Source organism: Morone saxatilis, unplaced genomic scaffold (assembly GCF_004916995.1).
Source record: "Morone saxatilis isolate NCDOM2014 unplaced genomic scaffold, NCSU_SB_2.0 Contig8, whole genome shotgun sequence".
NCBI classification, from domain to species: domain Eukaryota; kingdom Metazoa; phylum Chordata; class Actinopteri; family Moronidae; genus Morone; species Morone saxatilis.
The window spans coordinates 19,473,361-19,488,182 of NW_023340257.1; the positions used below are offsets into that span (position 1 = coordinate 19,473,361).

The 14,822-nt window shown below is 43.3% G+C and overlaps 1 protein-coding gene across 1 annotated transcript; it reads right to left on the minus strand.

The window, feature by feature from the left end:
• Positions 1 to 285: 285 nt before the first annotated feature.
• wdr81 (WD repeat domain 81) lies at positions 286 to 14,816 on the minus strand. Its single transcript, XM_035679476.1, has 12 exons — positions 14,590 to 14,816; positions 13,351 to 13,859; positions 9,162 to 12,730; positions 8,972 to 9,079; positions 8,619 to 8,818; positions 8,311 to 8,492; positions 8,005 to 8,170; positions 7,545 to 7,710; positions 5,924 to 6,751; positions 5,634 to 5,779; positions 5,285 to 5,467; positions 286 to 2,156 (listed from the first exon to the last, which is right to left on the minus strand). Exons 2-12 carry the CDS (start codon positions 13,710 to 13,712, stop codon positions 1,830 to 1,832), a joined length of 6,237 nt encoding a protein of 2,078 aa, XP_035535369.1. The 5' UTR covers positions 13,713 to 13,859; positions 14,590 to 14,816; the 3' UTR covers positions 286 to 1,829.
• Positions 14,817 to 14,822: the final 6 nt, after the last annotated feature.

The following is a 14,822-nucleotide window of genomic DNA, read 5'->3' on the forward strand; positions in this document are numbered from 1 at the left end:
CAGCCACACTGTACTGCTCGGTCTAAAAACTGTGGTTATATGTTGGGACCAATAATAACTGAGGAGAGGGAGAGACATTAAATCTAAAAAATAAACGTATTCAGCTGATTTGGTAACATTTCACCACTAAGCAAAAGTGATCTTCTAAATCACATGACAGCCATCTGCAAACACAAGAGGGGACTTTGTCCAATCTGAGCACTAGTGACTTAGCCAAGATCGGAAGGCAAGGCTGGAAGTCATGATGAATCCAGGTGAATCACACAGAACTGGAACACACAAAAAAACATGGAAGCAAATCTTTTTTATTAATCCAGTTAATAAATAAGCATTTTCACGGACTTCTCTTAAAATGTTCAGAGAGATACTGGAACAATTGTAACCAATTATCAATATGCAACTACAAATTGTCTTTTTAAAACAAAGTTTGTCGTTTTATGATTATTGAGCTTTCACTCCGAGTTTACAAAAAACACAAAATATCAAAAAGGTGTAATATACTTATCAGAGCATTTTGAGCTTTGGGCAAATCATTAGAAAAGTAGGCAAACTGTGTTTTACAACATGAACAGTGATAGAACTCAGAGAGCTTTGATTGCTGGATAATAATGGCGTATGAAAACTGATTGATCTCATTAAGAGCTTCGTGGAATTTGGGCTAGGTTTAAGGGACAAAAATCTCTGTTGTATATTTGCATTAAACAAAAGGGAGCTAGTTAAATCACATTTGTATTGATTTATAAATTTTCTTAGTACTTTTTTAACATATTCATATGCAGTTACATATAAATGTTAAAATACAAAACTGTTTATCTTGGCATTGACTGCTCCTATGTTAGCCTTTGTCAGAAATTAGAAAGTGGAGAGTGAGTCTAAGAGCTGGCATCAAAGTGTTATCTGCCTTAATGCACTCCTAGTATATCGCTGCTACAGGTTGTGACTGCTAAATCAACTGTTTAAAAATCCCAAAGCAACTTCAAGTAATTTATTAGTGGATAAAAACATTCAGTCTTTAAAATCTGAGTGAGAATCTAAATGTTACAATTCAGGCCATAATTGTGCAGTATAATAAAGGCTGTGCATCAGTAACTGACTTTAGTACGTGACGACAATTGAAGCGTCTCCGCTCTGAGAAGATGCACCAAGACTGTCGACATAACAGTGAGTGTACTTTTATTGTTCATGATGTATAAACAATCTACTGTGAAACATCTGTCATGAAACACGCAGTGACGCTAACACAAATGATTTGATCTACAAATACTGCATAGTTTAATCAGTGCATTTGGATACGCATGTATTCTAACATGAAGGGAAATGAAAGCTGAGGTCAATGTATTTTTGGTGTTGTTATGCATCTATTTGGAAAGTGTAAACACTACATAAGAACCATGTTTGGCTCCACCTTCCTGAGCACGTCTTCTTATTCATTCTTTTGAACAGAATAACTGACCTAGTCAAAAGAACAAATGACCTTGTCAAGATAAGAATTTCCCATTATATACTATCTATACATCTATAGGCTTTTTAAAAAATCAAGGGATTTTACTGTACATGAGAAACTGCGTGGCACACATTTCCCGTTCATCGAATTTCAAGCAGCCAGAGTGGCAAGTTTCTGTAGACATTAAGCTTATACAATGCTTTTGCTTGTGCTGCTCCACTGAAAAAGCAATTTATGGGAACTGACAAACCAAACTGCCCCAACAGTACAACTGACTTCAAGCATGGGAGAAGAGACAGAGAGAGCAGAGACACCTGGTGTCTTCACAATTAAGACACTTTCAAGGTCAGTGTTAAGAGTATAGCAGGGAGCCATTGATTTTTCTCTAAGCTAATAACCGGATGGCTCCGTTCTCAGAGCCAAGCAGCAAGAGCCTCTTGGTGGGCAGGACTGCCAGGCTGGTCAGAGTGCCGCGGAAGTTCTCCGAGCTCAGCTTTGTGCTACTAACAGGGCTCAGGGAGATATCTGCCATGGAGTACACCCCGATCTTGTTAGCCACTGTTCCGGTTACAATCTCCGAACCATAAAGGTCAAAGGCGTGGATGGGGTCGGACTGCGACCTGTACTGGCGAAGAGGCTTGTGTTCCAGATCTTTCCACACAGTGAGTGTGTAGTCAGTGGAGGAGCTGATGACCAAGTTTCCTTCTGCAGCCTGAAAAGTAAAACACAGGAAAGGAAGTCACTGACTGTTCATGTCATATCCAAGTAAACACTTCAAGTCTAAGTTTTACAACATCCTTTTCCAAGATTTGTGATTATTACTAGCAATCCAATTCAAATTTCCTTATATATACCCTGAAAATAAACTGGAATGCTTTTTTTAAAAGTAGATACTACAAAAACTCTGATTTTATTATTTGTTTAATTATTATTATTTCATATCAAAATTCATTACTTGTATTTTGATCTGAAGAAAAGAATCATAATACTTATATGTGACAAACATATAAATAGATAGTAACAGCCCTATACTTAAAGCATAAAACTCATAATTTACTGAAAAATATAAAAATAAAAAAAAACCTTGGACTACTATTGTCTCTGTGCCCACAAACTTAGAACCTTTAATTTGGAGTAAGCTGAATTAGTTTATTTGCTACAAAATGTAATTCAAATAAGATAAGGAACAGAGTTTAGGGTTTTTTTAATGTCCCAGCTAAAAAATATGAAAACCACTGGTTGATACACGTAACAACTGAGGGGAAGTCTAAGTAATATGAATGTGCCAATGAGAACCAATGTGGTCCTTCTAATGAGTAACCTGTGTCCATATTTGCCTAAACTTGTGCCTTTAAAACTAGAGACACAATCCTTGACCTAATTTGGGGTTAAATAAAGTTTGCTCATCCTTGCGCTCTGTTATCAACAGATTTGCTGGGTACAACTTTCACCATCCCTGCACTACCTTTAGGGAATGTCAAAATAATAAAGTCACTTAATCATCTTAATATCTCATCACATGACGACTGAAAAGTACAGCCACACCTTCTGGCTTGAGTATGTGATGTGGTCCAGGAATACAGTAATAGGCTGTTACAACAATTTTCTGGAAAGAAAGTTGGGTAATTGGGTAATTTTGGTCTTGGAGTAGTTCAGGGGTTTACATATAGGGTATAAAATTAACACTACTTCATGTCCATTAGGGACAAACAAAACCAGTGACCCCTTTTACACTAAGCTCTCAACCTGCATCAACAACAGGTCAAGCATCAGAGTAAAATGATCCAATATCCCATGTAGCCAAGCCAACATGAGGTCTAGGTCAGACGTATGGATGTAATGTGGGTTGCTCGGAGAAAAAGAGTCAACACAAGTGATAACCTGGCTGATGTGTACTGCGTAGGCTGTGATTTGTGGTCATCCAAAAGTTTCCACTGTTTACCACAAAGCCTGATTTCATACCCACCAGATTCTACTGGTCGATGCATCAAAACTCACAAATCAGCTAATGGAAGTACATATTCTTCTCCTCTGAGTCTCCCATATTGTTGCTCAAAATACAGAAGAGATTTTATAGAAACACAATAAAGACGTATTTATATATGTAATTTACTATAAAATAAACAACAAATAAACAGAACATATCAGCCTATTGTATTTAATGATATACTGATCATCGAACCCTTCAAACCCAATACAGCCCTTCTGTTCTTTCAAGATTCACACCATGCTCAACAAAGTAATGGAGTCATGTTAGACAAACTGTCCACTGTGGTTATCTGGTAGAGACACTGCCCATTTATATGACACACTCCCCCAAACCACGTCTTGACTTTCAACTTGACTGTTGTCAACATGTTGGAAATATGGATAATACGTGTAACAAGGGTTCAAGTTAGTGTGTGGCCAACATTTGGTTGAGGTATATCATTTTCTCACAGCTCACAGATATTTCGGTATACTTTCCGTGCTAAATGAACATAAAAATCTTATAAAAAAACATCTACATCATATTTTATTGAATTAAAATATAGAACTTTTGAAAAATTGCTGAATTATTAAAAATATTGAAATGATTAAAAATGCTAGGGATTTTTGACTGTTTGACAAAAAAAGACTCCTTAAATAGGTCCAGTGTGTAACACTTAGAAAGATATATTAGCAGAAATGGAATATAATATTATAGTGAATAATCACCTGAAAATAAGAATTGCTGTGTTTTCGTTACTTTAAAATTAAATTAAATTAAAAACAATTTTTATCTATCTAGGGAGCGGGTCGTCTTCTACTCAGTCTGCCATGTTGAACAGTCATGTTTCTACAGTAGCCCACGAATCGGCGGCCACCCGTAGTTTGTCCTGCACGCTAGCTGAGGCAAGCAGTTAGTTGGTCTGCAATCCCCAATCTCCACTTGCTAAACTTCTACACACTCGGTCTTTAATGTGCAATGCACTTATCTGTACGAATATCCTGTATGGTAATGTAGGTAAAGAAGAGTGTCTGTTTTTAAAGCCCTCCATTGTTGCTGAATTTAAACACACTGGCTGCCGAACGAAAAATTTGCAAATAGACTTTTATTAATATTTTTGTTTCTTTATTTTTCTTTTGAAACACCCACATTTGGTATTACTCACTCCTTCTTTTCATCTCCCTCATCTCATTTGAAGACTGGTTAGGTTGTCCAACAGTGTACTTTAGTAGAATACCCTAACCACCCTTTTTTTATAACTTTTTTCTCCATTTATCTTATGCATTCATTTATTCAATCTATTGAATAATATTTACAACCCTTATTTTGTCATTTTCTACCTGAACAGCTTTGCATAGATTTTCCCCCAATACTATTTCCTGGGTGGGCCCTAGGGGGTTTTCCATGTAGTTGCATACGTCTCCTTTTTAAATCTGGCCATAGACATTTTGTTGCACACATCCTGCCTCTCTCCTCACACTGATTCTTTTGCTACCGTTTCATGGTCCCCTCTCACTGCTGGTCCTTGGTAGCCCTAAATAGGCACATTTGATTTAAATTCTTAGAAGTGTCTGTCAGCCTGGGGTAAACTAACGTGCCGTGTTTAGGGACAACTCAGGAAACATTGTTTTCTTGCTTGGCCCAACCTGGTCGTGGGCATTTTAGAGTCAATCTGTCCATGTTTATGCTGTATTCTTCGTCCACTACTATTATATATACTATATATATATAATATAATATATAATAAAATTTGCACCTTACTACTGACTAAGTTGTTAGCCGAGCAGAGTCAGCCCGTACTCCACGTTTATACTGACGTAAAGGTAAAGCCACACACAAAACACACACACACTCTCTCTCTCTAAGTATACCTTCATTTGGAGGATATCTCCCTCATGAGCCGGCCAGCCCTTCAGAATAAGTCCAGTACGTGCGTCTAGCAAAACAATGAAGCCAGATGAGAAACCTGCAGCCACAGTGCGCCCTGAAGGGCTCACTGCCAGGTAGCGGATGAGCCCAGCACTCACATTGTTGTATGCCAGACGAAATTCATGCTGGGGACACAGGGGAAGATTTGTCACTGTCAGGGCTTAAATAACTCAATAGCGGAGAAGTGTTCAAAGTGCTACCATTTTGAAAACATATTCATTGATAATTGGTGGACGTTGTATGGAGAAAGTCCAGACAGAATGAGCTTGCGTGAATGAGTGAAATTGCTACCTGCAATCCTGGTTTGCGAGGATCAATGAAGCGGAGAACAGAATCCGCGCTGCCAAACACAACACTGCAGTGTGGAGCTGGCATGGTGGTGACAGCTGTGATGGGATTCTTCCCATCCACGGCTTCGTACGAGCGGATCTGCTTGCCTAGGAACAACAGAGTAGTAGTAGTTAGAAAAGTACAGTCATTTCGTTCCACCCATTTGAGTATTACAACTAAGCGCATGAATAACATTAAAGATGCATAGTTCTGATCATGAGTAGAAATGCATTGTGCCCAATCTTGCTTACCTGTATACTGGTCCCACAGGTGCACATTACCATCACAGCTGACTACCTCCTGTGAAGCCTCAAGTTGTCCCACATAGAAGATTGACTTTCGATGGTCATTGTACGTCAGTCTGGGCTCCACCTCCTGTGTTCCATCTCCGTGATTATATAGGGGCCAAAGCTTCACAGTCTTGTCTTTGCTACCAGAAAGGAAGTAATCCTCTCCTGCCAGTGGTGCCAAACACTTCGTGGTGCCTGAGTGACCCAGGAAGCTCTGCAGTCGGATCTGGTGGAAGTGGAAATGTGGATCCTGTTGGTTGAGGCCAATCTCATACTGCCAGTAGGCTAGCCAGTTGCCCTGCAGGGAGCGGCTACTGCGAGGGAGCTCCTGCTTCAGGGCACTGTCCTCTGGGGTGGGGCCTGTGACCCAGGAGGAGGAAAATGAAGCTGTGCCAACAGATGGAGTGGTGAAAGTGGAGGCAGTGGTGATGATGGGGGTGGTATGGCTCGAGCGTCCCCAAGAGCTGGCCAAGCCAAGGTTCGGGCTACTGTCATAATCAGTGTCCCGAGACACTTGGATACGGTTTCCTACCAGGTGGCTCCCAAACGTGCCTGACTCAGGGAGGGAGTCTCCCAGTGGGGTGGAGCCAGTGGAGGGTGCAGGGAATGGGCTGCAACCCACACGTCTGGCAAAACCAGAGGAGAGACCCGTGGTAGAAGGAGGCTCCGCCCTAGACGCTGTTGTGAGATTTGTATCTGGATTCCCCTGACTCACACTCTGATGGTAGGACTGGGCCAACTGCCAGACCAGCTCATGGTTGGGAACCAGTTTCCGAATTGCCATGTCACCTAAAGAAATCACAACACAGCATATATTTGATTTTAGCACTTTGTATATTGTAGGGATGTCACGATACCAGAATTTTAGTAGTCAATACCAATACCAGTGAAATTCCTCGATTGTCCATACCAATTCGATACCATGTTACGTTTTTTTTTGCCCCCAATCCCCATTTAACCATCTAATACTTTTATTTTCCTTAATAATACAGGTGAAATTTTTATAGCCTAACAAACTCATTTATTATTATTACTATTTTTTGATCTTCTCAATCTTTTCTTGAGTTGCTTCAGTGCAGCCTTTACCAGAGTTACTTGAACTAACTACTAATTACATTAATAAATTACTCTTTTTGGCTTATTGTTTGTGGGGCTTTTGTTGCACTTGCAGTGCCGTGGTGAGTGAGCATCTCCACCACTCTCTGTTTCGCCCCAGAGCAGCAGCTCAGCCTCTCCCGCGGCGTGTTCACTGCAGGTGGGGCTGAGCTGGTGCACACACACACACCACAGTGACAAAGACACAGACGAACCAGAGAGTTGACAGTTAACAGAGCACTGTGGACAAAAGTTTCTCTAATAAATCACCTGTACAGCTGCACTTGTCGCCTTCAGGTTTGGAAAAATGACATCCTCTGTACTTTAGTTACCTTTGGTACTGTAGAAAAACGAGTACCATCAAGTTTTCAGAATTTTGGTATCGACTTGGTACCGAAGTATTGGTTCTCGTGACATCCTTAGTAAATTGCCTTCTTTCTGCAGGATAGGGTACTTTGTATTTGACACAATATGAGGCATTCCCTACCTATGAGGCAGTAGAAGGGGATGTAGGAGGCATGGGCCATCTCAGGATTAAATACCGTCTGCAGCTCCTCCAATACCCCCAACTCGTACGTCACATTCGACTCTTCAGGTGTGCTGACATCCACAACTGTGACTTCTCCCACAACTCTACGAGGAGCCGTGTCCAGCTACAAAGAAATAGAGACAGTCACCACCACTGTGTATTTCCAATTCTGTTTTCAAAAGACGTATGTGTAACTACATGGAGACACATCCTGCCATGCTCACAAATGTGTGTACTCTGTACCTTTGTTTCTTGTTTTAATTTTCATCTATACTTTCATCTATCTTTGTGTAATTTGTTTTTGTAAATCTCTTGCTGCTTGTTGAAATAATTCTAGAAATACACCTGTCATGATGCTTGTCAGTCTTCAGGTATTATTTATTTATGTGTGTGTGTGTGTGTGTGTGTGTGTGCATACCTGGGGCTGCAGAGAATGCAGCAGAGAGAAAACAGCAAAGAATCGACGCAGAGTGTCAGCCATATGCTGTTGCACCATCTCCCTCCCTATGCGCAGACAGATGAGAGCCATCAGGCTGAGTGTCTTGAGACAGACGGCAGTGCGTGTCTGCACCCCGCTGGGGAACCTGAGTACAGCAGAATGGGTACAGGCAAGCAGAGGATGAATGACAAATCTATTGTAGCATGCTTTCTGAATACTCAAGCACTATCATAAGTTACACCTAAACACACATCTAGAATATGTGTTGTTGTATGTGCTATTTACCCCATACGAGGGGTGGTGAGCAGGTCCAGTAGTGGTAAGAGCACATCCTGATTGATCTTCATAAGCATGTCCATTAGAGTGGTATCAGAGAGAAAGACAATGATCTTCTGTGTAAGAGCAACAGCTCCAAGCAGACTTGCCTCCTTACGTGTGTTAAGACGCTGCGAAGAAGGTGGAGAAACCTGGAAACATCAAGGCATATTTTGTTAATGTTCTTAGACAGTAATTACCTTCTTACAAACCAAAAAAATCAAACTAGCCTAATAGACCAGACAAGGTTTTATGTATGCCCTATTTTCCCAGCTTACCAGATATCCTATATAAGGCAGGTACTGGTAAGTAAGTACAGGCTCCCCATAAAGTTGAGCTATGTAGATGAGACATTCCAACACAGGTCCTGCTGTCTGGTCACCAACCACAGGTTTCTTTTCATACACGCTGCCCATCCCCACACTCTCCAGGCTGCTCTCCTCAGACACAGGGGCAACAAACTGGTGTTTATCTAGACCTACAGGCAGAAAACAAGAGAAGGGGTAAGTGAAGTAGCAGTAACTACTTGATTTGAAACACAAAACTCCAGAGCATGGGTTTATCAGTATTGCAAAATATAAAAAGGTATAAATGAGGCAGTGAAACTTTTTTATGTTATAAATTTACATACCAATGTAACAATTTGTGAGCAATCGCAGCAGATTTCTGGCTACATATCGAGCCGTGACCGTTGGTCCAAGCTTTGCTGACAGCCAGCGAACCGTTTTGCAGACTGTATCTGTGTGTGGAGACATAATTACAAACATAAGACATTAATCAGTTAATAAACGGTTAATTTACATAAACCATCATTCACGCACCTAGAAGAATCTTTTGCTCTTTCTCCTCAGACTCTTCTGATGGATCATGGTCATCCTCATCCTCCTGCTCTCCCACATTGCCTTTATCGGTATCTTCCAGTGCCCTTCCATTCACAAACTCGCCCTCCAGAGTGGCAACTGTGGTTCCTGAAGCATCTGTGCAACCAGAAAGAGTGAGCTCTAGGTTGGGAGCAGTAGGGTCATCTGTCCCCTCATTAGTCTCAGTCACTTCTTCTTCTTCCAACTCTCCTCCCTCCTCTCCTTCACTGGCATGTTTCAAGTCCTGGCTGCTGTCAGCTGATTTGAGACTGGCTCGATCCCGCATTGAGTCTCCATCACCCAGTGAGAGCTCACTTGTGCTGCTTTTATCACTTAGTTTCCCCACACTTAGAGACTCCTGGTCTTGATCCTTGGCCACTGAGTTCTGGCTCTGCTGTTTCCCAGCAGCCACCCCTGCTCCACTGTTGACATAGAACCCATTCTGAAAGTCCTCTGCCTCTGAGAGAAACACTTGGTCATTGAGACTGATGCCAGAGGAGTAATCGACCAGCCCCGCGTCTCCCACAGCTCCGACTCCTCCACTGGCTCCACTGTTACCTCCCATATTCCCGCTCACAGACCCAGAAGACGGCCGCACCTCACCACACTGAAAGTCCTCTTCCTCTTCCTCTCCTAGATTACATGTGCCACTTCTCATCCCTTTGCAAGCTTCCCCGCCAGAGCCTGACATGCCACTTTCAAAGCCAGTGATGACCTGCAGCACATGAGGCAGTAGGCTGGACAGAAAGGCCTGCAGGCCGAGCCTCACGATCAGCTGCAGAATGAAACAGTCAGTGTAGAGATAGAAACGTCCTCGCAGGCAGTGAGGGTTTTCATAAACGTTGATCAGTGGCTTCAGTAAGTACTTGTTTGCATTTCTGGGACCAAGTACTCTAGAGATGGGTTCGAAAAGATACCAAGCAGCATAGACAGCGGTGGACTCCTCAAGCATGAGGGCTAGGATGAAGGGCAAGAGAATCTCAAGGCCCTCCGCTGTGATGTTTCCCCGCAACAGTGTCTCAAGCTGCTGCCACAGATGAAAGACAACATCTCTTCCTTGAAGACTATATGTAGTCTCCATCTTGGTGTGGTAGGAAAAGATAAAATGATGAAGTGCTGCAAAATAGGAAGGGAAAGGAAAGGGAGTGATTATTGAGTTTAATAACTGGCAGGGGTTTGGGGGAGGCAGACCATCGCAGATGGGGTCATATTTGAAAAGGAGAGGACGTGGGCAGTCTGGAACTTCTCTATGTGCTATTCCAGAGTTCTTCTCCATTAGCAGCAGTGTCTCAAGAGCATGATGCAAAGATAGTGGCACATCACGGAGGCTGGAAGAGCATAGCTTCATAACAGCTTGGAAACGCTGTTTGAGGGGGTTGCCTGGTTTCAGCCCTCTCAGTTTAGAGGAGTAGAATATCTCGGCGATGAGAACACCAAGGGCCTGCATGTCTCTTTGGTAGAGCTGTGTAAGAGAGGGTAGAGATTCAAATACCACACTGTCTCTCATACAGTCACTAGATCCTGCAGGATGCCACACTTCAGCGTGCAGACTCTTCACCAGGAAATTGTTCAACTTCTCCAGTTCTTCCAAAGGCTGCAATGGGTTGAAGCCTTCAGGGAGGACAATCTTGATCTCTTCTGCTTTGTCGGCAGTCCCACTCCCATCCCCATGTTTTTTGTTCATTGACCCACCTCTTTGTAACACGGCACTGCGTAAACCAGGGCCTAAGCCGCTTGTGAAATCACCAGGGAATGAACTTGGGGACTGAGATACAATAAGTGCTGTGTGCTCTCCTCCCATCTTTCCTCCTGCCGTACTGATGCTTGGTAGTGGCACAGAGCACGATGCAGAACTGGATGAGCCAGTGGACGCTAATGAGTCCAGGGCTTCCATACCTTGTTCAAGCTCTTCATCTCTGTCCACCACAGTCCAGCCACTGGACTCGCAACCCGTGGACTCGGGCACCATTCCATCCACAGTGTCAGCTACAGTGTCGATTTGAGGGATGTGTAGAGAAGGCACATTGAGAGCAGCAAGGCCGAGGAGAGGAGGTTCTGCGAGGGCGTACTGGGAAGGAGATAAGCGTGGCGGGTGGGGCTGGTCAAACAGCTGAACTACGCCATAGGTAGTCAGATTTGTGTGGTTGTCCACTAGGTGCAGGCACACATTCTTGGCCTTGACAGCTTCTTTACCAGATAGCTTATAGCCAAATGTGAGATCTATCCAGTGATGCAAATGCTGGGACACCTCTCTGCTCTCCAGAAGGCGCCGATGGACCTCAATAAACTCCTCACAAGACTTGCACCAGGAAGGCACATCCAGGTCTGGCATGTCGGGGTGGATAGAGCGGAAAATGGAGGGATCTGTGTAGAACTCTGGAATGCACTCATCAGGGGTCCAGCTCTGCATGCGCTCCATGCTGGCTGGGTATTCATTAGGCTCCCACTGGGATCTAACATGGCTGCACAACACTGACTTGGGTGTCTGCCGGGCTTTGTAGACATAGTAGGTAATGTCGGAGAGCACATCAGATATGTGATGAGGTACGTGGAGGTGGTCAGGCTGTCCAGCACCGCCAGCACCTACAGAGCCACTGAGGTCTCCACCTACGCCGCTTCCACCTACCCCATTACCCACGGCAGCCGCCAACGCTTCTTTGGTCATCTCATATGTGAAGTCCAGCTGCTTATCCCCTTTATTGAGCCTGAACTTTGACCTCCTGAGGTCCCGAAATTTTCCGAATGGCACAGTGAAATCCACCACCCACGGGAGGACTGGGTGATAATTAGGGTCTCCTTCTCGTCGTCCTGCTAACCTGTTCAGTTCCATCAAGTAGCGGAAGTTACTGACTCGTCCATGGACCCAGTCCAGAACCAACATCTTGAGCTCACCAAAGCAGTCTTTGCAAAGTCTTTTGTTCTCTTGGCTCACACATGAATTGTCCCTTGGCAGGACACTTTTTGGCATTTGTCTGCCTGTAACATCACTGTTTGCATCCCCTTCTGTCCCCAGGTCCTCATAATGGGCTAGGTTGAGCTTGAGACGGCTGCAGAGCTGCTCATCTACTGCTATGTCCTGCAGGGAGAGCTCTCCACAAGACAGACCTGCTGCATGACATGCCTGCAGGGCTATTAGCAACTGGTAGAGAATGAACAACACTTTGGCATGACTGTTAGCGAGCTTGGCTGGGCTGAAGGAGACAATATCATGGAGTGAATACTGAGTATAAGGTAGAATCACGTACAGCATCTCTGCTGTCTCCAGCAGACACTCTGCAGGTAGAACATTAGGACACAGATGGTCTGAGTGGGACTTGGGAAAGAAAGACGAACTGGATGGCAAGTAGTTTTCCTTTTCTTTCTCTCTGGCTGGAGAAAGGGATGGTGACACTTTGTCAGATGAGATGAATGTGGAATTGAAAAGCTTCTGTAAAGCATGACGCACTGCATCGACTGCCGCAGCATGCATCTGCTCATTGGCTCCTGCATATGGCTGCACAAGTTTGTAGTGAGCTTCACGCCATAGATTCCTAAAAAAGGGGGAAAAGACAAAAAGTTGATACATTAGACAAACACACATCAAACATGTTCTACTCGATGGTACTTCTCCTTTTAACGGACATCTAGTCTTAGAATCGCCTAAAAAGGCAAAAAGTTAAGTCTGAATTTCTGACTACTGAAACCTCCAAAAGCTACAAGCAAGAGTTAAACACCTAATGTTATTAAGTGCACAATTACACAAACCCCACAAACCACAGCAGGTAGAATTGCTACTGAATAAAAGTCATCCAGATTCAAAAACCACACACAAACACTAAAGGAATCCACAAAGACAAGGTCTTGTTAGTTTTAAGTAAAGCTCCAGGTACCCTGATAATAGGGCTTGAACTAATGACTATTTTCATTAGTATCGAATTATTATTTTTTCGATTAACCATATAAAATGTCAGAAAATAGTAAAAAAATATATAATATAAAATGGAGAACGGCAGTAAATCCTCCATTTGTGGAGAAGATGGTAGAAGATAGAAACAGAGAACGTTTTGGCATTTTTTCTAGATAAATGACTTAATCAAGTAATCAGTTAGCAAAAGGCACATTGAGATTGAGCACAGATGTAAGGTGACAAGCGTAGTAGTATAAACAGCACCTGACATTATGTTGCGACACACATTGCATGGTTTTGACATAAGAATCCTGCTGCATTAACTCCATTTGTTGATGGCAAGGGTCTCTGGCCAATCTGTAGCTCAGCTTGCTTTTCCTCAGACCCTGAATGCACACTCGTGTCCAGCCAGGAGGCAGCTTTGCCTGGGAACACTGAAGGTACGTGCGGATTTCTGCTTCATTGATGCTGTCAAAGCGGGCACAGCGTATGACCCTCCTCTCCCTCAAGCCCATCACCCAGCGTGTAGGAACAAGGGCTACGAGCTCCCGGGGACGGGGACCTGAGCCCTGCTGCCGTCGGTCAACCCCCAAGTCTTTCTCAACCGCACACAGCAGCCAATCCATGGTGAGTCTCCGATGCTTGTTAAGAGTCGCACGATGTCCTGCTGCGTAAGCCTCGCTGTCTCCCACAAGGACGACCTTCAGACATTCATGGAGGAAGAAATCAAAACCATCAAGGGCAGACGTGATCTCCTTATCCGCCTGTTCGTCCTAGGAAATAATTGAAAAGTGGACAATTAGATGAGCAAATACTGCTTTTGTAAGGGCTTTAACAATAATACTACTGTGCAGCACAGTCATGGTGTCGGTTGTGTTTTCAGAGGAGAAAAGTAGGTTGCTGCACTAACACAGTGATGTTAGTGAACACACATGACTTCTTGTCTTTGTCCAAGTCCCTGAAGTTTGAACTCAGCTCACATGACTTAACTGCCTCTGCCCCACCAACACATTCAAACTGTAACTTAACGACGAGGAAACTATTGCTCAGGGCTTCTAACGAAATGCTACATTAACTTTCCCAAACGTTAATTTATCCCCAGTAGTTAAAAGTTTGAATTCATTTCGTATAACCTTAGCTAGGCTGCTAGCTTGGGTAGATCAAACAGACTAAATAAAGCCCACCTTACACCGATACTATACATATTGCAAGCTTCAAACAAAACATACAACTGCTGTTTAGCCAATGACAAACATCTTCCACGTTTATAAACATCGAAAAGTGAGCCGGAAGCTTGAAGAACACAAATTGGGGAAGTAGCGACAACTTAACGCTAACAGCTAGCTTTAACGAAGTGCTAACGTTACGATATCTAACTCAAAGCAAACAAAACAACCCTCATACAGTTACTGAGATCACTGACACGAAGCCAAACAAGAGCAGCAACACTGACTGAATGTAAGCGCACTGTAATCACCGAACAACAGCGAAGAGCGAGCTCACCTCAACACTTGTAGTTGACAGCTAGGCTAGTTAGCGTTGAGCTAACGATGCAGAGCCGGTTTCACTCATGATGACTTGCTGCTACATTAAGTTGATAAAAGGAGAACATACTGCCGGCCGACATTTGACCACTTGCTCCATTTTGTGATGTTTACTGATGCGTGTCAGCAGAGAGACCACAGTCAGTCAGTTTTATTTTTTTTTTGTTGTTCTGGGCTAGTTGGAGCCATGTT